The sequence below is a fragment of the Cynoglossus semilaevis genome, chromosome 20 (assembly GCF_000523025.1).
Source record: "Cynoglossus semilaevis isolate Cse_v1.0 chromosome 20, Cse_v1.0, whole genome shotgun sequence".
In the NCBI taxonomy this organism is placed as follows: Eukaryota; Metazoa; Chordata; class Actinopteri; order Pleuronectiformes; family Cynoglossidae; genus Cynoglossus; species Cynoglossus semilaevis.
The window spans coordinates 12,214,435-12,240,591 of record NC_024326.1 but is presented as its reverse complement, the minus strand read 5'-3'; the positions used below and the strand labels follow the sequence as shown (position 1 = coordinate 12,240,591).

At 41.7% G+C, this 26,157-nt stretch overlaps 1 protein-coding gene across 8 annotated transcripts; it reads right to left on the bottom strand.

Moving 5' to 3' along the window:
- Positions 1-18: 18 nt before the first annotated feature.
- Positions 19-26,125, bottom strand: LOC103396642 (disks large-associated protein 1-like). 8 transcript variants are annotated; one of them, XR_003053042.1, is made up of 19 exons: positions 25,563-26,125; positions 23,381-23,661; positions 18,046-18,128; positions 14,802-16,293; positions 10,327-10,544; positions 9,592-9,787; positions 8,911-9,190; positions 8,076-8,200; positions 7,583-7,708; positions 6,943-7,101; positions 6,477-6,559; positions 6,276-6,321; positions 5,642-5,911; positions 4,982-5,114; positions 4,738-4,829; positions 4,459-4,611; positions 4,273-4,322; positions 4,010-4,172; positions 3,906-3,927 (listed from the first exon to the last, which is right to left on the bottom strand). XR_003053042.1 is itself a non-coding variant. In XM_025066138.1 (18 exons), the coding sequence occupies exons 5-18, from the start codon at positions 16,179-16,181 to the stop codon at positions 3,700-3,702; spliced, it is 3,489 nt and encodes a 1,162-aa protein (XP_024921906.1). In that variant the 5' UTR covers positions 16,182-16,293; positions 18,046-18,128; positions 23,381-23,661; positions 24,341-24,414; positions 25,563-26,125; the 3' UTR covers positions 19-3,699. The 8 variants fall into 8 exon arrangements, 6 of the variants coding, with proteins under 6 accessions (XP_024921906.1, XP_008333024.1, XP_008333023.1 ...); XM_025066138.1 differs by lacking the exons at positions 4,010-4,172; positions 4,273-4,322 and adding an exon at positions 24,341-24,414 and having other exon boundaries at positions 19-3,927; XR_003053043.1 differs by lacking the exon at positions 4,273-4,322.
- Positions 26,126-26,157: the final 32 nt, after the last annotated feature.

The window sequence follows — 26,157 nt, the reverse complement described above, 5'->3', positions numbered from 1 at the left end:
ATGCTTTAAATGTTTATGGTTCACAAAATATATCATTAGAATATCTTTAGTGGCACTAAAATTCAATTTAAAAAATATTTTTTTTTACTTTCAAAAAAAATCTGTCAAGTATAAAACAGCAATTTAAATGGACTCTAATATCAGATGGTATGTCGTTATTTCCTTTAAAAGTTGATCATCGTTGAATTGTTTGATTTGTTAAATACAAATGTAACTTCACGTCAATCTACTCTCCAAGCAAACTAACAAACACGCGCTACTGGAACACCAGAACAGTGCTTGACTAAAGGAATGAATAAATTTATAAATAAAGAAATGAATAAATACATAAATAGAAAAGTCCTTCAGCATCTCTTTAGGGCAATTTCTTCTTCCATAAAATGGTATTTTACATTAAATATGGGCCACTGTTATTGTCATCACCATCATTTCAACACAGAGGTAATCAGATCCTGTACAAAATTACATCCTCCCTACACACACACACACACACACACACACAAAGTTCCCCAATTAATTGTATAAACACATCATCATCTGTAAAACCCAACTATTTCACTTGTGATTTCAGGATCATTGCACGACGGAAATCACTGGCAGTTACTTCGTGTTGTCAACAACAAAAGTCGGAATACGCGACAGTTGTATAAATTAGATCATCCCATATAAAAAAAACGCATTTCCAGCCGCAAAACGTGGCCGGAGAACAGAAGAAACCCTGATGGATGTTGAACTGTAGCAGGAACAAAGTGACCCGTTCACCAAATCCACCCAGTTCACTCCTGCTGCTCCTGTCTTCACAGTACAAAAGAGTTAGGTGTGCTTCTTCCCTGCATATTGTTCAGTGTCACTCTGGCAAATTAGTGTTGACGAAGGATGGAGTGTTTCATAGAGTGGGGTCAAACAGCTGAACACTCTGAGCCGACAGGGGCGTCAGACTTTAGCTGAATTCTTTTTCAGTGAGACTTAAAGCTTTGTGGTATTTGACAGTTACATGGTAGAATAGGTTTGCATGTGGTTTGGACACATGACCTCATAGGCTGAACCTAAAAGATGAGCCGATACCAATCACAGTATCACCCGAAACTCGAGAACACGCCGACACTCCATCAATAGGAAGGTCCGATATGGACCAAACACTCCGATAACATCGGTTAGCCGATGTTATCGGACGTCCCTACTAATCACCATAACCAGCTGTACACACTCCAGACAGTGTTGTGTTTTCCTACTGCAGTTCCATGGCTCACTGCCCTGTTGGGTATTACAGTATATTGAAGTAGGTCAACAACGTCAGCAGTTTGGAGGTATTTCATCATCAGGGACGATTTAATAAAACGCCTGAAGACGCATTTTAGTGCTGAACACGCTAATGCCCACCCCCCCCCCCACCCCCCTGTTTAACGACACAGTGGATAGATGAGGAGTTTACACCTCACCTCCAGTCTATTTTTGTTGAGACGTATTAAACCACTTTCTATTATTATTATTATAACCCAAACTTAAGAGGTTTTGGTGACAGTACCTGGTACACTGTACACTGATGTCAGTTTCTAAAATAGAATTTAAATGGAAAATATCCAATACAGGGAGAGCAGGGGGGCTGATCGGGGGCTCATGCTGTACATGTCTCTGTTGTCCATCGTGTTATTGCTAGGTGTAGGTCCCAGGACCTCTTCATCTGGTCTGGCTCTTCATCACATGAACCCTGCGCTGTTTGAATGAATCCATATTTTGGCGTTAGGTTTGACTGACAGACTGGTTGTTAAGGTGCGATAAAAAAAGTCAACGATAGAAATGGATATAAAGTGCATTTAAAATAAGTTTTTATCGTGAAATTTGGCACGGCCATTAATGTGACGGTCTTTTATTTTGAAAGCTGTGGGTTCGTCCTCTGTCTCCTAGGTGGACTTTTATATTTTGACTTTTATTTTATTTTAACTATACGAAGACACACACACAAAAAATGAAACATGATTTTACATGTACTTGGAGTTTGTCTCTTCTAACAGTGTCTCCGACATCTTTAGCATTTTAATTTGCTTAATGGCTTCACGTGTTCTGAGGATTTGGAAACGACAGGCGCCTCATACAGTCTCCTGTGTTGGACACTTGTGTTGTTTTGGTCATTAAACACTTTGAAGAGCTGTTGACAGGGAAAAAAACTCCTTGAATCCTTAAATCTGATTAGAGGACTGGAGAAAACACACGTATAAAGTGTTTTTTTCTTGTTGATATGAGTCAAAAAGTTCTAAGACACGTGACTGTCAAGATATGACCTTACTATTTTATCAAGACTGGATCAAGACTAGTTTTTTTTTGCTGACTCCCAAACTCCCAAACAAAGTTTTTCCCAGACTTTTTCTGCAGAGCCCCACTTTGTAGATTTGAACTCTGCACACCTGAGGGGGGACAGTAGGAGGGGAGGCTTCCCCCACTTTAGGATCCACTGCCGTCACCTAACACAGCGTAGAACTTGACAAAGTTAAAATGATGAAACTTGTTGATATGTTAGTTTTTAAAAGCTGTTGAAACCATAACTTATGTCTTGGAACTTTTTGACTTGTAAAAATACAATAGAATGCTATGGCTAGTATGGCTCAAAGAACATGGCAACGACATCCTTCACTTCTAAACGAACGACAGACACACCGCTCTTTTTCATTGGCTCGTTTTTTTTTTTTTACAGCTTCACCTTCAAACCGACAAACACACGCTGCTCGAAGCCGGGCGGAGGATAAAGTGCTGTGAGGGCAGCGTTACTGACACCGTGTCACACATCCACGTCACAACAACACGACAGCTGCACCTGACTAACAGTAGTTATTGATGGCTTTCTGTGTGTGAAGAGGACACGTACGAAGACGAGTGAGTGTGTGTAAGGTACAAATCACAGTCTCCACCTCAACAGTAGCATAGAAATGACTGGTGAACACACATGTGGAAGTGGACTGCACGAGGCAAAGGCCGTGGCCTCATAGTGCAAAAGCCAAAAATTCAGTTTTGAATCAATCCCCTGAATGGATTTTATCTAATGTCTTTGTATGTGAACATGGCTCTAAGTATTTAAATAATGTAGGAGTATGACTTGTTTTTTTATTTATAAAATAAGTATCAATTCTACTTTTTTGTTTAATAGCCAAAAGGTTAATTAAACCCCAGGTAACCATCGGCAGTAGTTCATGTGTTCGTCCACCTGGGGGCAGTGTGACATAAGCTCTGAACTGCAGCTGCCTAAAGGTTACCATCACTGCTCCTTGAACTCATTAAGCAAATTGAACTTACAAGTCATTAAGTTCAAATCAACTTGATGACTTGTACAGCTGCTGGTCACAGCACGACCAGACAGAAGGTGGACGATGGAGAGAGAGTCTCAGATGTGAAGCTCAGGCTCAGGCTACTGTTTAGTTAGAGAGCATTTTTGTTGGCCATTTCTTTTTTTAAATATTGATTGTCACTTGAAGCACTGGCAAAACTTAACCTTATTCCAGAGCCAGCAGAGATTATTCAGCTGTGAGTTAACTGGATGGGTGCTGTCTGTTGCTGAATCAGGATGTGATGAATGTAAGATTGCACACTGACCCCGGTGATGAAATGCATTACACTTCCACATAGATCCAGACAGTGTTAATGTAATTTGATGTGTCTGCATGTGTGTGTGTGTATGTATATGTGTGTGTGTGTTTCCTGTAGCGTTCCTTATAGCCGTGTCTGAGCCTCTGGGATGTAGATTTCGATACTGTCGGCACTCTCTGTTGCAGAGTTCTGTCGTATGGATGCTGCTCTCTTGGCCGCCATCAGTCGCTTCCTGGCCTCCAGCCGCTGCTTCTCAGAGCTTTCCAGTGAGCGGTCCCGGGCCAAGGGAGGGTGGTGATGATGGGGACCCTTGGGTGGCTTTTTTGGCACAGTCGGTGGGAGCCGGATCTCCTGGGGGGAGAGGAAGGTGGTGAGGGGAGTGAAGGGAGGAAGGAACGGAGGGAGGGCAGGCACATCCAGTTTTTACACTTACTTTAATACGTAGAGCATGTGTCAAAAACAATATACTATACAACAAGCACATCTTCCCCTCTGTGTCTCCTGTAAACCTGCTGCGTCATGTTGTGTGGACAAGTTTAAATGATCCAAAGTTGAAGAAGTGGAACAGGAGGCTCACAGCTGACTGTCTGGTTTCTCTAACATGCAAAAAAAAATGAAAACGTAGAAACACAGAAAATAGAAAACGAAGGACGAGACTATGAAAAGATAAATAAATAAATAAAATTAAACACCAACATGATGGATGCACAGAGGTCAAAGGTGTCATGGCTCTGCAATGCTGGGGACTGTATCAACATAAAGCACAAAGATTTAAACAATGAAAAATATTATACACATAACATCACTCACACAAGCAAAATAAAATAAAATACATGGACATGGAATTGACACTTGATACAGTGTGTGTGTGTGTGTGTGTACCTTTCTCTCAGGTGGATCTAGAGGTCTCCAGTTTTGGGCCTTGAGCTGGTGAAGCTCATCAAACTTCAGGCTAATGTTTTCAATAGACAGCTGGAGCATGTCCCACAACCCAGCCAGGTCTGAGGCCACAGGGCGGGGGTGGGCGTTTGGATTCTAGCACGGAACAAATAAAAAAGAAAAAGTTGTTACTTTTTATATTATAAAACTGGGGGCATTTTAATTACATACAATAACAAAAAGGACATTTTTAAAACACTGTCATCGAGTACAAGTACTGACCAGGTTCTCTTCACACAGTTCCCTGAACTGCTGGAACTTCTGGGACATCAGAAGCTGAGCACTTCCCACGGCACTTCTCATCTTTCCCAGTACTAGCAAAAAAAAAACAGTGAGGAGAATAATTTTCCAGTCAACCGTTTGTGGATGACTGACACTGACAACTGTGTCCAAGACTCAGACTCCTGTTGGATAACGCAGTTAGAAAAGACAAAATGGTCTGAAACACTGACAAATAAAGACCTACTGTCTTCCGGCAGGTCATTCTCTTGTTGGTCCAGCTCCATCTGTCGACACCAGCCTTCCATGCGATCAGTCTCCGCCTGCAGCAGCTTGAGAAACCAACGTCCATCTCTTTGACACACTGAGCGCTCGACTACCTGCACACCAAATACAGTGTACACTCACACTGGTGAGGTTTTAGTAAACACTTTAGTACACATGGGTTGCTTTAATTTAAGTAGCTGCAGAGTCAGCTCCAGCCATTGGTGGCGCCCTAGACAAGAGTATGGTTTGATGCCACACATCCTCGACAGCTGTCTGACAGCACTGATAGTTTTTTTCAGACTTAAATAAAAATAAATATCATAAATGAAACTACAATAAAGTAACCAGAGTCCTGACTGATCACATAATGTGAATAATGCTGTGTTAAAACAGCTCAAACAATGAAATTTAATACAAGAACAGAATACAAAAAGTTAGTATAATTTAGTATTTTAATTTTGCACGAGGAAAAGGCTCCAATTGGCACTAAAAATTATTATTAATTATTATTTTATTTAACCTTTAAAATATTTTAGAGGGCTTGCAGAATCGCTCTCTCCAGCAGATGGCATCCTAAGCGATGTCAGCACTGCGATAAACATCCTGTTCTTACAACTTAAACCAATAAAATCCTACATACATCCAGTATAGACGAGGTGTTGAAGTTAACGTCCAGTGGGTCGTCTGTTATGCTGTCAATCCATGGATCTGGAGGTGGCAGGATGGACGGGTCAAAGCCCACGTCCTCATACTCATCAGAGGCACAGGCATGGTAGTGGTTCCCCGACCCTTGGATGCTAACGGTCGAGCTGGCAGCATCGCGGGAGTACTGCCGACAGAGACCCCCGGAGGAGAGGAATTCCATAGCGGTGTCTGGAGAGTCCAACAGGTCAGGCCTGTCCAGATCTGCCTGGATGTAGGATGAAGTGATATTAATGTCTCACTGTGTGAAACGGCAGCGTCCTCTCAGTCTTGGTACAGTCTAAACGATGTCTAAAGGTGTGGGGAAATACACAGGATGACACAAACACAGATGATATACGGTGTTGTCAGAAATAATGTCAAATGTCAATCCGTGAGGAGTCAGGCTGAGAGAAACTAGCGGCGTCTTCCCGCCTTCTCACTGGTGACTCAGACAGTGTCAAATCACAGTCAGTGCTAAGACTCTGGGGGATGCAACATATTAGTGATGCAGATGCAGGAGGCTTGGAATGATGTGATGTTTTGGCCAGTCTTTTCTGAATCCACAGTTAAAGGTGACAGTGGAGACTTACCTGCACAGCTGCAGTCACACTGTTGGAACGCTGGAACCGTTGATACCTGTCAATCAAACAATCAACAAGAAGAAGAAAAAAATCCTTTTCACTGTTGGTGTATTTTTTTAAAACACAGACTGACAGGTGTCTCTGTTAGGGTGCATTTGTGGATCACTCCAAAACTGGGATGTGACCCATTGTGTGCAATGTGATTCTTACCCTCTGGCATCCTCCACTTGAACCCCGACAGACGTGAACTTGGATGGATCCTCTGGATCGAGGACCTCCTCTGGTCCATCAACCTAAAAGAGACCAGCAAACTACATCTCTAATCTGTTGAAAATAGCAATAAGAAAACATAGACTATTCTGTCGTCTGACTTATTAATCCAGAGACTGTTTTTATGTTGGGTTTGTGGCCTTCAGATCTACTTGAGGACCAGGGGTCAGTGTTTGTATAAAAGCCTGAGTGGAGAAGACCAGAGATGATGTTCTGTCCTCTCTCAAGGACAAAGAAAGACTTCAAATGAAAGACATGGTATGTGAGAGCGACTGCAGCTCCTTTTCCACCTCAGCCGGTGTTTGTCTTCCTGTGAGAACACTTTTAGACGTGGACATTATAGGTCTATAATTTACAGGCAGCCAACTGCTTATTATTTCCTCCTTTGTGTTTTCACTCTGTGTACCTGGATGCCTATGGAAAGACATTTGCCCTTCCTGAACATTTCCTTCCTGTAGTTGTCCTGGCGGTCGTCATTGTGTGGCCCCCTGCCCATGATGGTGGAGGCGGGAGGGTTGACTGTCATGGTGCTGTTGCTAACATGCTGACTAGCCGGTCCATGGACCTGTACGTGGATTGTAAAGGGACGTGTTTAGACACAGACTTTGAGGACAAGGTGCAGAAAATCAATAAAAACACTGAACACGAGGAACTGTCAAAAGTGAAACTGAAGACGTTCCAAGACAAATAAATAATCTAAATTTATGAAAACTATTTGTAGACACTTAGTCATCACAACCTGCTTTTTTTCACTAAGCTGAGACCAGATCAAAACATGTTCCAGCTGCTTTAAAAGGTTTAAATATTTTAACAGATTTCTATTTAAATTTGGTTTAATATTTGATGTTTGCTCAAATTTCAAATTTCTTTAAAAACTTAACTTTATCAGGGTTTTATGATTAAAAAAAGATCCAAGATCATCTTAAAAACATATTCACTCAACAATACATTTCTATCACCTGTCCCTACACTTGACTCAGGCACAGATCACACAGGCAGGTTAGTTGGTGTTTTTTCTTGTATGACATACAGTAGAAATGACTAACCTGTGCATTTGCAGCCTCTATAGCAGCAGTCAAGGCCTTCATGCTGTCAATGCTTTCTGTGGAGTTACTGAGCCCAGAATGGATGGCCATGTCACCTCTGTGTCCTTCCTCCTCCATGTATGCATCCTGTGTGGGCACCGACGTGAAAACACCGCATTTAGCAGCACGTTTAGCTTCAACATGAAGTTATAGGAAAACGGGAAGAAATATATATTTATCCACACAGCCTGTCATGACCCAACTTTGTTCTAGATGCATAATGCTGTTATTACTTCTTTTCTTATCACACTGTCAATAAAAGCTAATGAGAACAAGATCATTTTTTTTGGTAGCAGAGTGAGGTCAACATCAAGTATTTATAAAACTTTTAGTTTTTTTTCCTGAAGTCTTTGATTTACCCTCGGCCCCTGCCCACAATAAATCAAACCAGCCACAGAGATGCAGCGATCGGAAACTTTTGCTTCATATATTCTACAACTTAACTGTCTTTTACCTGTGCTGACTCTGTGCTGCTCTGGGCTGTGATGGAGATGTAAGGCTTAGATGCAGTAGAGCAGGTGGTGGTTCGTGGTGGCACTGGTGGAGGGGTTTTCTTATATGTGGTGATGCAGGACGAAACTGTAAAGGAGAGAAAAAAAACACAGAAATAAGAAAGAAATAGAAATAAAGAATAGGAAATAATATGTCAGAATAAGGTATAAAATATCATTACTATAAATAAGTTATGTTCTTTGCAGAGACTTCTATATTAAATTGTTCCTTTAATACCTCAAATTAAAGGGGTTGAGGAAGGGCTGGGAACAGGATGGTCCTGTGAGTGAACCAACTGTGACAATTATGAGGGGACACAGGGAGGATAATACTTTACGTTTAAGAACTTGGACAGATATGAGTAAAAACAATAACTATTGCCACTGACTGTTTCAATAAGAGAACAAAATACTTTCCCAAACTCCACACAAACACACAGCAGGCTGTCTTTTGCTCCTTTGACTTATTACAGTTCTGTTAATCCATTTTATTCACAGCATGTGGAATTAGACTTCCAATTTGCTCCAAGTGATAGTTAAAGTTTAGTTCCACATCACCATAAAAGGGGTTGTTTTCCAGGGTTGAAATATTTACCAGTTAAAAATTAACACTGTAGGGGGCAGCAATGTGAAACAATGCACCCCCGCAGGGAAGGATAATAACCTACACATATGTTGTGTGTGTTGAATAATTATGATCAGTTCAGTGGCATCATGGAAAACATTACAGACAAAAAAAATGCCATGTTAACAAAAGAGATGTGTGATTGATGACGAGTTTAATACAAACATCCACACCTGTACTGCTCTGTATGGTCCTGACGGTGGTGGGAGTTCGTGGGGGTGAGGAGGGCAGTATGAGCAGTGGACGTCCTCCTTCTTCCTCGTCCTCCCCCGCACAGCCTTGGTCAATCGCTCTGACGTAGCTGTGACTCCTCATACGGAAGCATCCCGGCATGGGCAAGGTGTCCATGTTGTCCATGGTGTCCATGGCAGACTCCATGGCTTGAGACTTCATCGCACTGTAGACCTGCTCACACACCTGCTCGATCTGTCCGTTCAGCTCCACCTCACTCAGCTGGAGGAGGCAGGAGGACCAATGGAGAAGGTAAGATCTTCATACAGTTGGAGGACTATATTCATTACTGCTACTGTTCAGTTGTTCAAGCTTTATTTTCTAAACACCTCTACTGGTCAGGGTCAGGGTGTGATCAGATCTGTGTGACTTTAGTCATTAACTGTGATCGTAGGACATCAAATCAAATTAGCCAAAGAAATGTTGTGAATGTTTACTTAAAAAGGAGGGCACTGCACTGCCTCGTTTATAATTTACCATGGCTACTGTTCAGACAGTAAGGACAGGGGCAACAATACTAGCAACGACGGATGCAACAATGCCATACGGCCATAACAACCATTTGGTCATACTTTGTCTGGAGCTCCTCTGAGTGTATCGTTACAGTCCTACTAGCAACCGACCTGACTGATGGTGCTCATGGCTCTCATGTAGCTCTCATTTCGAGATCGATATTGGGGTGAGGACAGCAGCATTTTGGGGTCCAGCAGGGTTTTGGGGTCCAGCTTATCCAGGCTTCTGTTGATGGAAACCTCACTCACGGCACGCAAGTAACTGTGGCTGCGGATCTGAAGTTTAGGAGAGTGCTCCGTGGAAATCCTTCAAGATCAGACAGACAGACCAACAGTGGTGTCCAGTTAATGTAAAACTTCACTGAACTTCACATCATACATGATTGTTTGTTTCCCAAGGTTTTACAAAAAGACAGCTTGACTTTTCTCCACGTTATTGCTGCTCTAGATAAGATAGATCTTAAGGACTCAGAGAGATGGAAGACACCAGACTGAGGTCACCTTAACATTAGGTTAAATTAATGTTTATAAGAGAGCATTTACTGATTAAAGTTTATTTTTATTTTTTTGGTTTTAAATTAATTACAAATATGTCCTTTTCCTATAGAGACAATATTATACAAAGTGTTTCCAAGTCCAATCTTACTCCTTGGTCTGCAAAAAGAATACCAAAGAGTTAAAGTCACAGAATTAAAATTAAATAAAACATATCAAAAACCGTATTAAAGGTTGTTTGGATGTTTAAAAATTAATTTAAAAATTACAAGCTAAATATAGAAGCGCAAAAGAATAATAGTGTAAATGCACTGACAACAATGGGGCAACAGTTTGTGTTTTATATCTTACTGTAACGTTGTCATCTCAGTCAGTGACGGCTGTGTCGCTTTCAGGTAGCTGGCTCGACGAGCCTGGATCTTGGGAGAAGGTTTGGGACTCCCAGAATCAGAGTCCCCGCTGTCATCTTCAGCCATGGCTTTGACGTAGCTGCCGCTTCTCATCCTCCGACAGGGGATGTCTTCCTCCTTCCCCAGAAGGGAGAAGCCGCTCCACTCATCCTGAGGTACCTGATAGTAGTTTCAGATCGGAGAGAGAAACGTCACACCAGAGAATTTAACAGCAGAGTTGTCTAAGCCTCAGGCACGACATCATCTTAGTGGAGCATGATGCCAAGACAAACCAACATAGGGTACGACAAAATACAATCACCACACAGATAACACACGAGCATCCGAGACCAGTACACACAGCTGCGGATCAGTCTGTCTGCTAATTAACATGAAACACTCGGCATATGTGTGTGGGTCAGTTCACAATTTCTGTGTGGTTAATAACGCATCTTAATTTCCTGGAGTATGTGTCCGCTGGCATGTGTGAATACCTCTACATGTGTATGTCTGTTCCACTCTATGCTGTTTTATATGTATTTGTCACTGTTACGTTTTCATTGAAGTCGGTCCAAAGTCATGGAAAAAAACTTTTCCATCTAACCTCCTGCATGTTAAGCAACCAAGAAATGTCACAGACAGTTAGATATAATACCTGGGTTTAAACTATGTGACAAAAATAACCAGAGACTACACTAACGCTCCGCACACGTGATGATCTGAGGTGAACTTCCATCGTGTCACTATCTGCACCTTATAATCTTCGCCTGTCTGAACATGCAAGACACAACAGCTCATTAGCTTTAATTAGCCACACCTTTTAGGTGTAATTATGCCAGCAGCAGTGTGTGCTGTGTGTGTGCGGCTTTTACTTCCTTCAAACAGGAGGCAGTGTGACAATTTGACAGACAGTAACAGAGAAAGACAGCAGGAGAATAGCACTGCTAGTCTGACTAATTATATATGAATCATCGAAGGACTGAGGCTGAGCCGTGCTTTACGGTGTACGTGTGTGTGTGTGTGTGTGTGTGACGTCAAAGACACACAAATGAGCAGTTTGGCTATAAAAAGAGAATGCGGGGAGAGGACCAGCTGCAGAAGCATCAGTAGATCGTCTCACCCACGCACAGGCCTCACTTCCACTGTAATGGCTGAACAAAAGTGCATCATTGCTTCCTCTACTTCACTCTGCGTCTTTGGTCTGGTAATCAAAACACCCCTGTAAAACGCTTGCCAAAGCCCAACGATAGAAATTATTATCCTGGCACAGCACTCTCATTTATTCCAACATCACCGTCCCAGGCTGCTCTGGAATCCGTGACTGTATTGTCACTTTCTATCAAACGCACTTCCGGCAACCATTTTCCTCGACAGCTTTCATACTGTACTTTAGCAGGTAAGTTTTTCGTGGTCTGCAACACTGAACATATAGTCGGTCAGAGGGTAAATTCCTCCAACACGAAATGCGTCAGACGCAGATGAAAACTAACCTCTGGACAGACAACTGGAACTTTCTTGAAGAGTAAAGAGAAAATACAGTAAAAACAATTCAACTCTAGATCAACGGGGAATATTGGTGGACCAAAAAGAAGGACATTCGTTTGAGTTCTACTGAAAAATAAATAAATAAAGTCGTGTAGATATAGTCGCAATATCACCTATGAGAAACTGGCATTTGAAACGCATGTAATTACTGTGTAACAGCAGCAGTGCTTACACTACAAACACACACACACACACTCACACACAAAGACTGGGACTTGAACCCAAGACACTGATTATCTTTCTGTTGGACAAGAATCCCACCCACTTCCTCCACCGTTGGCCAAAATTATGTTCTCACTAAAATATTTATTTTTTTCTAAACCAATAAAATAAATGGTGAGCTCTGTGAAGCTAATGTCAATAAAACATTTTAAACTATCGTGAATATACTTTACAGCGCTGCTGATTCCTTCCATATAAATCTGCAGTACAACGTCAGTACCTTTTATATACTGCACTACTGCCATCGTGAAATGTGTTTGCAGCACTTGGTGAATTTATTTTGTAAGTTGTAAACGGATTGAATGGTGGCTGTTGAGTTGTTACGGCTGTAGACTCACAGTGAAGCGTGGACTCTCTTCAGTTTTAATAAACACTAACAATCTGAGCAGTTAAAAACCTCCCCGGGCATTTCAGACGACAACGACAACACTTTCAGCACACGGCTGAACACGACAAAGAACATTACAGAGAGACGACAGACAGTATGTAAGAATGAAACAGTTCAGTCTATTCTGAAGCAGCTATTGTTTCGCCGTCGTCAGACTGCAGCCCAGTGGACAAATATTCCCTCTGTTCTATTTTCTTGGCTTCACCTGTGAAATCGTGAGGCTACCTCATTCTCACATACTGTCTATGGCAGAGGTCCCCAACCCCTTTTTTTTTTCTACAGTGTGGGAAAACAAACAGGACAAGAAAAAAATCATATGACAGACATGGGAATAAATATTAAGGTCTGAGTCAGTGGGTTCACTGAGCTTGTTTCTCTGCAACAACATTGTTTAAACTGAGGGAATAGGGAGGTGGAGGGGGGGGCAGTGTCAGCTGAAGTGTGATTTATAGTCCAGTCCACCCCAAGCAATTTTGTTTTGGTTGTCACTGTAGATCTATAGAACATTGCTTCAAAGAGAAAGGATGTTTATAATGTAATAAATCATTTTAATCTTATATTGTTGTTTAGTTTTGGGTATTTATTGAGAATAAACCATCTTTCAGAGTAATAAAAATACGATGTTGTTTATTCTTAGTACCCACTGACCCAGGACCCTTGGCACTGGGAGGGAGACCTCTGGTGGATGGGTTGGAAATGATAACTGGCACATTAGCACATTAATGATCTCTAGAAAGAAAAGAAAATGTTGTTTGAGTCATGAGTATGTGTTGTTACCTAGTGGTCAGAGAGTAAGGCTGCTACTGACTCTGCACTTACTTCTCTCATCAACTCAAAAGGAGTGCAGAGGAGGAAGAGGACAAGGCAGAGGGAGGCTGTCCAAACCAAGATGTAGATTAAGGAGGTGGGGGATGAGTTGGTGGGTGGAGGAAGGGGTGTGGGTTAGAAGCCTGGCTGGGTTTTTGGGTGAGTGGAGAAAAGAGGAGTAAAAGGGGGTGAGGGGGGTGTCGTCAAAAAAGAGAGGGTATGTGAGGGGAAGTGGCAGTGAGTTTCCTCAGAGTAATAGACTGGTGGTGTGAAGTAATGTTCCCTCTGAGGCAGAAGACAAACTACAGGCTGGTTCAGAGCACAGCACATTTCAGCTGTAGATTACAAATAAAGAAAGATGGGTTCAACTCAGGAGTCGTGTATTTTTTACTGTGTTCCCAGTCCCTAACAGGTAACTGACGGAATCATCTTTATTGGTCAGTTTAAAATACATTAGCAGCACCTGCTTTAAAATTGTATTTTTGGAAGAAAAAAAAATCTATGTATTATATGTGTATACAATATAGTAGAAATGTATTTATTATTTTATCTATTTTGTGTTTTTTGCTACAAATACAGAATATATACATTTCATTACTGCATTACCATTTGTCATGTGACCTAATAACATAGGAGCTTTGAGAAGCAACCCCATGTGCATGTAATATGATGTTGATGACAGCTCTGAAACTGAAGTAAAAGTTAGAAAAACCTGCCGTGCTCCCAGCTGTAGTGTGTCCGCAGCCTCAGACACCGAGGAAGAGTCATATCTTCATTTATGAAAATGTTTCAATTCAACCAAACACTTAGGAGTTTGAACAGGTTTGAACAGGTTTGAACAGGTTCTGGACTTTGACCAGACACACACGTTCATTAATGACTGACTGTCGTTTTTCTTATATTTAACTGGTCAAAAAAATAAACAATTATCTTTGCAGAATGGATATTTGATACAATAAATTAAAAACTAAAACATTTATAAAATGTCAAAAAATGTGTTTTCTAACCTGATCAAATAAAATGTAAGTCTATGTAATAAAATAAAGCTCTGGAATTAAAATGACAAGATCTGTCTCTTTATGTATAAGTTCATAAACTTGTACAGCTTTTGAAAGTCTAAGAAAGTTCTCAGACGAGATTTAAGCTTCCGTCCTCTTAAGAAACAATACCTGTTTTTTTACCAAACTAAATAAATATTATATCTAGATTAAAAAAGAAATCGGATTTATTATTTTCTCAACGTCAGGATTTGACAGTACACTGTCAGAAGAACAGCTTTTAAATCACCGGCCGTGAACCAACAACAAAGTGTTTGGCAGAACAGAAAACCTTTCGTCTCACGTGTCAGAAAACTACTGTGTTAGTGGAAACATTGGTGAAAAAAGGAAGTTGTGGAGAAAAAGGAATTAATAAGGGGAGTAGGGGTGGTGGTAAATTAACTGGTTTTGGGTGAGATTGGGGGAAGAATTATTTACCTGTAAGAAATGGCATGTGGGCTCCTGCTGCTGACTGCCCTTAGATATGACTAGAGCTCTATCTAGGTTTAGGTTACCAGACGTAGCACTGGATCGTGGCTGGTTGTGGCTGCTGGTGTTGGTGTAGACCTCTCGGGCCCTGCTCACCGTAAGGCTAGATGACCAGGCCCCTTTCTTCACAAGGGGCGCATCCACAAGGCCCAGTGGCAGCAGGGGGCCACTTCCTCCACCGACACCGCCACTGTTGTTATTGCTGCTACCACTAACTGGCACACGAGCTGACGGAGCTGCATACTTCACATCGCTGTTGCTTCTGGAGGCTTCGAGTGCAGAATGGTGGTGTGAGTGACCATGGTGAGTGTGTATGTGTTCACTGAGTGTGCCGTAAGGATCGATCATGAAATACTGTTGGGACTGTGAGGAGGAGAGACTGGGCAGGGGAGTCTGGGGAAACCTGTCGGGGTTGTTTGAAGGGTACCGGCCCATCGTCATGGCGATAGGTGAGGGGGAAATGGAGGGTGTGGGTGAAGGTGGAGGATGGTGGTAGTGAGGGTGGTAGAGATACAGCTCTCGTTCTAGGTTGTCATCTGAGCTCCAATATCCCGAACCTGGAGCAGATGCAATGCCGTGGAGCTGGTGGTGATGGTGGCTGCGATGCTTGGGCTCGGCTGAACGACAGCGCTCACGGCTCTTGCTGCGCTTCCGATGGCGCACTCCCACTGGAGTTTCACCTTCTGGACTGGCCCTTGAACCACCACCACCACCACCCACACCATTAATGCTCTCATTATTGACACCCTTAGTGGACTGAATGTGGTGTGGGCCCTCCAGTGAATGTGACTTGGTGAAAAGTTTCTGTACTGAGTGGACCAAATGGCGAATTCTCCCTGGGCTGTCATTGTTGTTGGCCCCCATCCCCCCACTGTGGGCCATCACTCCTCGTTTGTACTGCAGTGTATGGTACCCATCTCTGGAAAATGAAGGCTGATGTTCAAACGGGTCCACAAAGTGTGCTGGTCCCCGCATTTTACTTTCATAGCCCCCACCAGCTCTTCCTCTTTCTCCTCCTCCTCCTCCTTTTACATATGGTACCATGGCCATACACTCATCCTTTACCTCAGGATAGTGAGATGAGGAGGTTGAGTGACACCTCCTTGGGAAGGTTCCATATGGGACGATGCTGTTGCTCTCAGAGGGGTGCGAGGTATGTTGGGCATTGTAGTACGACAGCTCTGTTGGATGTGGGATAGGAATGGGCACAGGCATGTCCATCTGACTTATCATATATGGCTTATGGTCAACATGGTGACCAAGATGATCGTATGATGGTTCATAGGAGACCACGTGATGGTGACTCCGGCTGTTGGATAGGCCCTTCATGGTGAGGGAAAAGGTGGGGGGTGGGTGATAAGAAGTATGATATGAATTAGTAATGCCTGGCAGGCAGAAGGTTGGCAAGGGATGTCTGTCCCTGAGATGAGAGTTCCAGACTCTGGAAGACAGGAAGTCAGAGGAATGAGATAAACAGTTACGATGAGGCAACACAGCAATTCAGATAAAAGGTTGAACTTGGACACTTAAAGCATCTGAATATATACTGGAAAACTGCCTCTTCAGTTTTGCTATTACTTTATGAAGACCAAAAAAAATCGGGATGACCTCATTTAGATAAAAATATAAAGTATCTGTGAGCAACGGAATAGTGGGGGGAAAAAACCCACTATTCCAAGAAGCAGTTACTTCATAAGTTTGAATGTTGTTATAATACAACAGTCTGTCATGGATAACTGCCAGTCCATCGCTCCACTGACATTTATTTAAATCCTATCATTCACATAACAACTGAAATAAAGTTATGATAAAACTCCATACACAAAGACATCACTAACCACTAGGGTTCAAAACAAAGATCCTCCTTTTGCTGAAAGGTAAGGTGCATTAAATATTTTACCACCACTAATGAAAAACTAATTGAAAAAAGAAGGAAAGAACCTACAGGAAGTCCCACATTTCTGTCTCACCAGCGAGCCTGCACTCAGACTCACACTACTTTGTCTAAAAATACACTCAGATGACTCAGAGGAGGAAGTGATTCACGTGAATCACTTCAGTGAACTCTTTACAGACGTTGCTGTACGAGACTCCGAGTGTCAGCTACGCCGATCAGTATTTTTGTCTTCTTTCCCCAGTGACAAATAAGCACAACTTTAAGAAATGACCTGAAGACTTTAGATGAACTAATGCATAACCTCTGGAAACATCCAGCCCTGCTTTCATCGTTTTAAACTTAGGCAGTGATGGTCAAGGCAGACAGTTGTTCTATTTGTTGGATTTGATGAATTGTTTTCTTTACTTAGTGTGAATATCACAGTATGAAAAAAATGGGGAGGGAGAAAAGTTTCTGTCCATAGACAACAATGTCTTTTCCCTGTTTCTTTTACTCACATCCACAATCGATTTGAGATGTACGTCAGAATATCTTTGGATATTTTTTTTCCGTTCCTTTCGCCCACTGACTATGATTCAACACAGCTTTTAGAGCAGGGTTGAACAGAGAAGAGTATGGACTTAACCTCCCTCTCTCTCTCTCTCTCTCTCTCTCCCTCTCTCTCTCTCTCCCCCTCCACACCCGCTCCCCCCCCGCGCAGACCTCTCTCTCTCTCTCTCTCTCTCTCTTTCTCAGAAATATAATCCTGTGTTTGTGGCTCCGTATGAAGCCCACAATAGTCAGACACATAGCAGGGAACAGCTCAGTGGTGGGATGTGTGAAAGAGCTGGGGACCAAAACGACCAGCTGACTGCAAAAGAAGCATGAATCATAGCTTTAACACCTATCCTCTCCTGCTCTGTTCCTCACTGACTGCTTAACTTCAGATTGCAAATTCTTGACGTTAGGATTTTCCCCTGCGACAGTCAATCAATCACCGAGAGACATGACACACGAGTTCTTGACCAATCGTGACAAGTATCCGGCTGTACGGAGAGTTAAGCATTTCCCTAATGCAGAAAAATAAGGTCTCACGTTAGTCTTGCGGGCACTATATGCAGTTAAATCTCACATTTCTTTAGGGGATTTACTGTGAATACAAGAAGGTGAGGAGAACAGAGAGCTCACCTCCGCCCTCGTGTTCCTGTCGTCGCCTCACGCCGAGGGACGAGGGAAAACATGCCTGTCCCTGTTATTTACATCGTTTTAAAGGTGACCCTGAAATGATAATGTCATACACTGGTGTAATTCACTCACCTCTGTTAGATCCCCATCTCCATTGAGTTGTTGTTAACTCGATGGGATTGTCATCCCAGTGAAACTCGTCTCACGGGAACTGTCTAAGAAAAAGACAGAAATACAGACATTCAAACAAGACATATTTAGAGAAATCTTGATTCAATTACAGGATTTGTATTCTTGCCAATATAAAAATTCCACAAATAAGAAATGTCTAGTTCCTCTGTTCCAGATTCATTTCTTGACCACTTTCTCCCACAGCTAATGATAGGAAATGTCACCGAGGAGCCTGACTTCTTTCCTCTGCTGATAACCTGATGTAGTTGTTGCCTGGAAACATGCTCATTAGACTCAAGAATATACAAGATGAATGGGTGACATGTGTCAAGTCGAGCAAAGCCTTGTTTGGTGATGGTGGGATCACAGCACAGACCGTGGTTTTACATTTTCAGCTCAGTCTTGGCATCACTAAGGTTTATATGGTTCTCTTAAACCCTTTGACAAAAGTCATCGTTTCACCGAGGTTACAACTCTCTCCCCGTCTCTCTTTTTCTTTCTGTCTCCTCTCCTCAGTGTCTATAAAAATGATCCTCAGAGTGGGGAGTTTTAGCGCCTGAACACAGTGTTACGTAAGCTACAGAACAATAGCATCATCGCTGTTCCGTTGTGTCTTTGTGAACTGCTGCTGCCTTCTCATTTACTCAGCAGAGCACGATACAGACAGCAGAGGACAGTGGTGAATTCCTGACCATGTGAAGGCAGAAATGACATGATCCATGTAAATGAGCTAATTATATAGGTCTATTTCAGTTGTTTGTTGAGGACTGGGTACAGATCTCAGTGTTTCCGCTAAGATATTTTAAAGCCGGCGGCAGCAGGTTAGCCACCACACGCTGTTCTGTCACCTTCACTGTTCCTGCCAGACTATTTCTGTGATCCTTCTAATGTGGTAATAACAGGTATTTCAATTTACTAGACGTCATAGACATACACACAGACTGACACTGGCTTCATTCAGTTCCAATGCTTCCCCTATATGTATATTATGACAAGTAGTAACTTCAGGAGCGTTACTTTAAAAATGTATTCTACTGTGAGTGTAGAGCAAGTAACATGGATGATATTGAAAGATTGACCGTCAGAATTTAATAAACAAAAACAAAACTTCAGACTGGCCAAGTCTCAAAATCCAACTATCCACTTTTTCAACAAAGGCTGGATTGATCCAGCGAATGACCTTAGTGCTGTTGTCCTTCAGCAAAACGAGTCAATCTCCAGTGGTAAGGGCGGGGTCTATATAAAGTTTTCATGTTCTCCCAGGATTTCTCCTGGGTTCTCTGGTGTCCTTTCCTACTCCAAAAACATGCAGGATTAGGTCAGAGAATACAGTATTGGACAAGTTAAAAATATCTGTGTTGTAGCTTTAAAGCTTAACAGACTTGCCGCCTGCATTAAGTGGGTCCAGTGCAGCCTTAGAATTACAGTAACCACAGCAACTGTCATTTGGCACACTTTCTATCTGCTAAAAAAAAAAAATAACCAGCACGTACACAGGTACATCACAGGACTTCTGCAGCAGCTCAGTGTGCCAGCTCATGTGGAGAAGCAGAATTCAGCTTCCTGCCAGAGTTAAGCTCGTCTTCTTCTGTTACCCTTCACCAACAGATGTTTAATGTCCTTCAGCAAAGCTCTGTGTATTTGAACTGCTTCGGTTGGGATGTTTTACTGAGTAAGATCTGTTTGAAGATGCTTCTGAAATCATCAACTGAGCCTTTAGTCAATCCAACATATCCTCAGAGAAGAACAGCAAAATCTTTTAACTCTGCCAAGCTATTTGACTGCTGAAGAGATCGACGTTTTCAAGTGTACTTGTTTTAGCTATTTGACTGCTGAAGAGATCGACGCTTTCCATGTGTGTTGTTCAAGTGTATTTGTTTTCTTTGTGCTGTTTTTTCTGGTTCATTATCATCCAAGTAAAATTCTGCCCTTTTCTTCATTTAATATTAATTTCAATTTTTCTGGCTCCTTTTACTCGTTGGTGTTGGTCTGTTTGTATTTTTAACATTAAATATTAATTTCCCTTCAGCAAAATAATTAAAATAAAAACAACTAAGAATAATATTGCTCACACATGTTCAAAGAGACTACGAGGAAAAAAGAAAGGTAGAAGCATAGGAGAGGTTTACTGTCATACAGCACAATAATTCATTCAGGCTGGGATATCCCCATGATATACTGTGCCCTACTTTGTGCGTTAGCAGAAATCCCAAGTCTCCTGGAAGTTCCGGGAGTTTCCTGCACACTGACAGTGACTCCCTGATGACTGAAAATTAAATAAAATATCCCTGAATCTGGAGCGAGCAGGAACGCACATGCAAGGGAGAGAAAGAGCGCAGTGTTACATGCACATGACAGATAGAGTGGGAGAGAGAGAGGGAGAAACTGTCACCTCCACCCTCACTGTGAGGTCCCAGAGATAACTGGAGATAACACAGACCTATAGTTCTGTGGCACATTTGAAATGACAGAAATTTTAACAGTGCCGAATACGATTAAAATAAACAAATAAATATACTGGAGTTTAAAGACGTCATTTTTGCAAAATATTCAGTGTGCAGTCGGGGTGCCACGGTTCACACGTCACGGTTCAGTTCAGTAAGAGTGCAATGCTATGAAAAAAAGCACATTTTACATTTGTTTTCATTCACATTCAACAGAATGCAGTGCATCCCACAGTCTACCACCAAATATGGAAGAGTCTGAGATTATTATATACTCCTTAGATCCACCTTTGTGCTAATGAAAATAAAAGGAAGAAGTCAAAAATGACCGACAAAGTGTAAAAGCATCTCATAAAAGACAACAAATACAAAACAGAACGAAGGTTTTGAAATATAAATGTTTGTATTTGACGCATTTACAGCTGCCTTAATCTAAACGGCAGCTTCATCTAATTTTTCCATCTCTAAAGAATAGAAAAAACTGCTACTACACCGGAGCTGGATTGAGCTCAAAGGTGCATCATTGCTGTTAAAATATATTTGTGATCGGGGTGACGCCCTCTGGTGTGCATTGGCAGGTCAGTCAACGGGAAAGCTAGAATTTTACTAGGAGGCGGATTTAAATGATCTTCTAACTCCTGTGAACATTCAAACTGTTTTGAGTTTTCTTCTCCTGCATTTGTTTCAATGGCAGGAGGTAGGCAGCTCGTTACAGTCCCCTGGAGTGCAGCACGGGTACTGCCATCACTAATTCTATCTTCCACTGGGTCCAGGACGAAGAAAGATGCCATCACACCCCTAGTGTGTTGTTTCTGTAGTTTGACCGAATGACTGAAGCTACTGAAATATTTAGTGTCAGCAACTGTCCACTCTTCTTTGGTTGGTTGATTACATGAGTCTGAATACTCTTCTGAGGAAGGGCAATTGTACAAATGCCTATTTTGTTAATTATTATCTCCACTAATATCTTCTTCTCTGCTTACCTGATGCACAAACGTTTGGTGAAACCAAATGAGGGAACTGGGTGTACTTAGGTGTATTGCGATGAACTATATATAAATATATATAACCCTGGGTTGTGCAGATTAGCAGAAACACTTTTGCATTTTGTATTTCTGCCTTTTCTCTGCTGCTACAGCCTCCTTGAACCACCCTGCTGTCCTTCTTTTAGCTTGGCCGCTGTAGAGAACTACAGAATGGACTATGTTCCACATGAGGAGGGATATAAATTATGGATGTTGTGCACTATTTTGGTGTCTGATAAATTAGTGTGATACTAAATTAAACAACATGTAAGTGGCTGCATTCTCATTGAAATCAGGCAGAAATTGAAAAGAGATGGTGACTTATTCTCTATTTCTCCCTAGTTTGGCTACATGGCTCATTAACCCACTCCACACACAGGAAGCAGTGAAATGGTCCCTTAGGTTTCCTAAAATAGTACGGCTGCATTGTTTTTACAAAATGACTAGATGTTCAACTTTGAACAACATCTTCTTCTGGTTATCCCAGAGACTCACGTTATCTAACCAAACATTTGGTTTTCAAATCTGACGTTAAATCTGTAAATCCGAAATAAAAACGTCATCACAAAAGATTTCCAAACACGATAAACCTCATAGTGTTAAAATGACTGCATTTAAAAATTGTTGAACTTTTGGAATTAAACGTACAATTGTCCCTTCCAAATATATACAATTTATAATCACTACAGAAGAAATAAAAGCAAATTAAATTTATCTATGTTATTCTATTTTCTTACACCTCTATTATAGAACATCATTGGAATTGGTGTTTTCCCAAGTATGGATGCATTCCTGAAAGAATACCACTATATAGGAGGAGGAAGGAAGGAACTTTATTGTCATATCACCAGAGGTGATACGAAATTATAAATACAATACAATGTGAGGTTGTAGAAATCCGACATGGTGAATGGGCACAAAAAAATGTATGAAAGTAGAAATACTGTGTGCAGGGACACACAGGGACCACTTTAAGCATTACCCAGGGCCAAAGAGTCACTCAGCTGTGACAGAACGTAGTTCCATCTGAAGGTGACTCTCCACTTTCACTTAACAAAGACCGTTGCAGTCCTCTGAGACTTGTTACCAACCAAAAAAAGGATCATGTCTGTTTCCGGGCTCTGCTTTTCTCTCACTGTGACACAGAGTGACATGGATCAACTGGGACAAACATCGTCCTCCGTATTTTCAGTCACCTAGCTGACCTCCACTGATCAGACTACACCAATACAGACAAAATGTGTAGATACTTTGGTATTTTACCGTAACTACAGTATGAAGACAGATGTGCTACTGAAGAAAGCAGTGAAGAACAGCTTGGTGTCCAACTAAGATTTAAGTGTCATTTCAAACTATTTTAAACTATTCTAGTCCAGAGTCCAATCACTCCATAATTAATTATTCCTGTTTCACTGCCACTGATTAAATTAGAATTTTCCCTGTCAGAACTAGAACATTTTCTCACGTCCTCCTTCCCTGTTATATTGCTAGTGTTACTAACTAGGTCTTCAACGACACAATCTCCAATCTGTCCATCTCTTACTTCGGCCCTACACTGCTCTTTTCCGTGGTCAGCAACCTCCTCATTCCTAATTTGTTCCCAGTTTGACTGTCATCAAGCCATGGGGGTACAATAGTCAATGTAAGATTGTCTAATTAACCTAGACATGAATGTTCAAGTATCTGGAGAAGACCCCAGAGTCAGTTCCCCCCTAATTGAGGAGGGATGTGATTAAGTTGTAAAATAGCTCAACATGCCTGTGTCACCCACATCATTTGTTAACTCCTGAAGAATGAACTTCTTAAGAATATGAGGATTAAACTCACTGAAGCGACACCATGAAGATTCTCTCATGTCGTCTCTGCTGCTGCTCTTCCCACACTCCTGCCATGAGCTCCCTGTCGTCTTGAATTAGAAACATGCGTGGTCTCCGTATGCTTTCATTCTCAGCCACGGGCGACAAGTGACGTGAGCGCCGCACAACTTCTCAGCCAGGCACAGACGGTTTGGGTAGACGCAGACTGCAGCCCGCAATAGCACTGGCAACCGACCTGACTCTCTCAATCCCTCTCTGTCTCTCTCTCCCTCTCTGTCCTTTGGTATCTTCCTGGAAATATCACATTTAAATACACACAGAGGTGAGAATCTGCAATAAAAAATTCCACAGTTTTTATTCTTTCCAGTCGTCTTGCCATAACCTGTCCATCAGTCCTAACCTTGACCAGAGCAAAGTTAAATCCCTGCCTCAATCCAATGCCTTAAAAATCGGGTCTTGGACCGTTAGGCTGAGATTTATGCCCACACGAGGACCCAGAGTCGGTGCTGATACCACAGCCAAGGAAAAACAAGGCAACGCGTTTCAAAGCACGCCCACGCGCAGAGGCAGCGGCTGAGCATCAGTGCGCGCTAGCTGCGTGGTACAAGTCCGAGCGTCACGGCTTATATTCATGACCAAACTTTAAATACCAAGACATTACGCGACTCCTTGTACGTGCACGCACGGGTGAATGTCTCTATAGGTATTTCACAATTGCGCGCCATGTTTTATGTCACTGGCTCAATGACATTACAACATCCTCAGAGGCCAAGGAGATCCAGGAGGGAGTTGACAGACAGCTGCAGCGCCAGGATGCGACTCACCGCCGCGGACGCGTCTGCTGCTTCTGCCGCGGAGGCGTCACGGCAGCTGTGGAGAGCGTTTAACGATGTGACAAAGACCAGCGCGTCCCTGCTGCTCTGAGTCATTAGACAACATGCAGTGGTTGTTGTGTTCAGGCTCAGCTTACCTGTAGCGGTTTCTCTCTCACTCCATCGCTGCTGCCGCTTCGTGCTGCTCTTACATCCAAACGCACGTCCGAATCTGGAGGAGGCGGCAAGCGGCGCGCTGAGCTCACAAAATCACTGGAGGAGTGTGAGTGTGTGTGTGTAAGCATTCCTCTATGTGTGCGTTCGTGCGTGTGCGCGTGTAATTGTGGGGGCTTTTGAGTGGCGTTTGGCTGCGGCAAAAAGCTAACCACACAAAATTGTTGTAAAACCGGAAACGAGGGTGAAATACCTCTACAAATAAGATGCCCATGTAAGACGCAATGTCGAAAGTTATAAGAAAATATTTTATTACAATAGTAAAGTGTTTTATATGTTTTTGCAGATAATTTATTATTGTGAAATTCTAAAGGATGTCAACAGGTCACAACATTATCCATTTCCTCATCTCAGGAGTGGAATCTTCTTCCTTTGCAATTAACTTTCTTCTGTGACCAAAGTAAACACTGACACAAGTCAATGCCAGACAAAAAATGTAATGGTACAATTCACTACAAAGTTGTTGGAGAAAGACAGGTCTTAACATTTATTAATGTTAAATCAGATTAAGACTATGAGCTATGTGTGTGGATGGTGTGGAAAAGGGCAGCCCAATTCTGCATAATTTTAAATTTTACAGTTCTGTGTCATTTCATTGGATTAACCTAACATCAACAATAAAAGAAACTGCATGTTTACAAATATGATTTTATTTTGAAGGTCTAAAAGGAAGTGTAATTTGTGAACACAATTGATTGCAGCACTTTAGCATAACTGTTAGACGAGCACCAGTTCAAGACTTATTATAATTTTTCTCTACTTTTTCAGCATGTCTTCCTCCAATATGGCTATTATTGGACTGATTTTAATTCATGCGCGCAAAATATTGCCCCTGTTAGAATCCAGGTTAAAGTGTGTTAGCATGTCTGCAGGTTTAAATTCTGTTTCGCTGCTATCATTTTTTGATGACACATGGTGGCAGCAGAGTTCAGAAAGAGTGAAATTGTTATCGTTTTAGACAACTTCTGTAAAGAGCAGAGTTCAGAAAGAGTGAAATTGTTGAAATTGTTGAAAAGAGTGAAATCAACAACTTCTGTAAAATACTTTAAATTGTACAAAAGTAAAGCACAGTTAATAAAAACCTGCGTTGAATTCTTTTTAAGCTTAATTACACTTTTAAAATACTGAAAACATTTGATCTCTTACCTTCAAACGTCGAACTCTCCATGAAAACCGTTCTCACTTATTTGTGTGTTTCCTCTTTATTTGTCGTTAGGTTTGAAATTCTCTCCGCCTCGATAGACGTCATATCCTCTTTTTAACTGTCTTAGTTGGCATTACTACCGAGTGGATCAGTGTATTTAAACATACATTATACACTCATTTAAATAGTTAAAAAACAGAGAAACGAACCCCTACGTAGAGTAACATTTTGACATACTGATCGCTAACTGGCTAACCAATTGACGTCTACTGTACAAACACCTGTTGGGCTCATGTCTGTCTCCTTTGGTGTGGCATGGTACTGTAGGACTCTAAGCTTTTTCTTTCCGGTTTAAGATCGCAGGAATGGCTGTTTCACACAATATATATAAATTAACTGACAAATAATAATGTAAAGAATGTTGGTTACTATTAAATACATGTATGTATTGTGTGATGATTATGATTACCAGTAGCATCTAGACAATTATCACAGGGACACAGAAGTACCATTCAAATTCAGACCCATATATTTTTATTTTTAAGGTTTTCCCATAATAATTTTTTCAGTTAATTCACCTTGCATCCTTCCATTGTG

Bases quoted from the DNA above. Each gene is read 5' to 3' on its own strand.
- LOC103396642 (XM_025066138.1), bottom strand. From the start codon at position 16,181: ATGAAGGGCCTATCCAACAGCCGGAGTCACCATCACGTGGTCTCCTAT. The intron at 4,612-4,737 runs GTCAGTACTTGT...GTTCCGTGCTAG, and splicing joins AACTGTGTGAAGAGAACCTG to AATCCAAACGCCCACCCCCG. The intron at 3,928-4,458 runs GTACACACACAC...CTCTCCCCCCAG, and splicing joins TAGATCCACCTGAGAGAAAG to GAGATCCGGCTCCCACCGAC.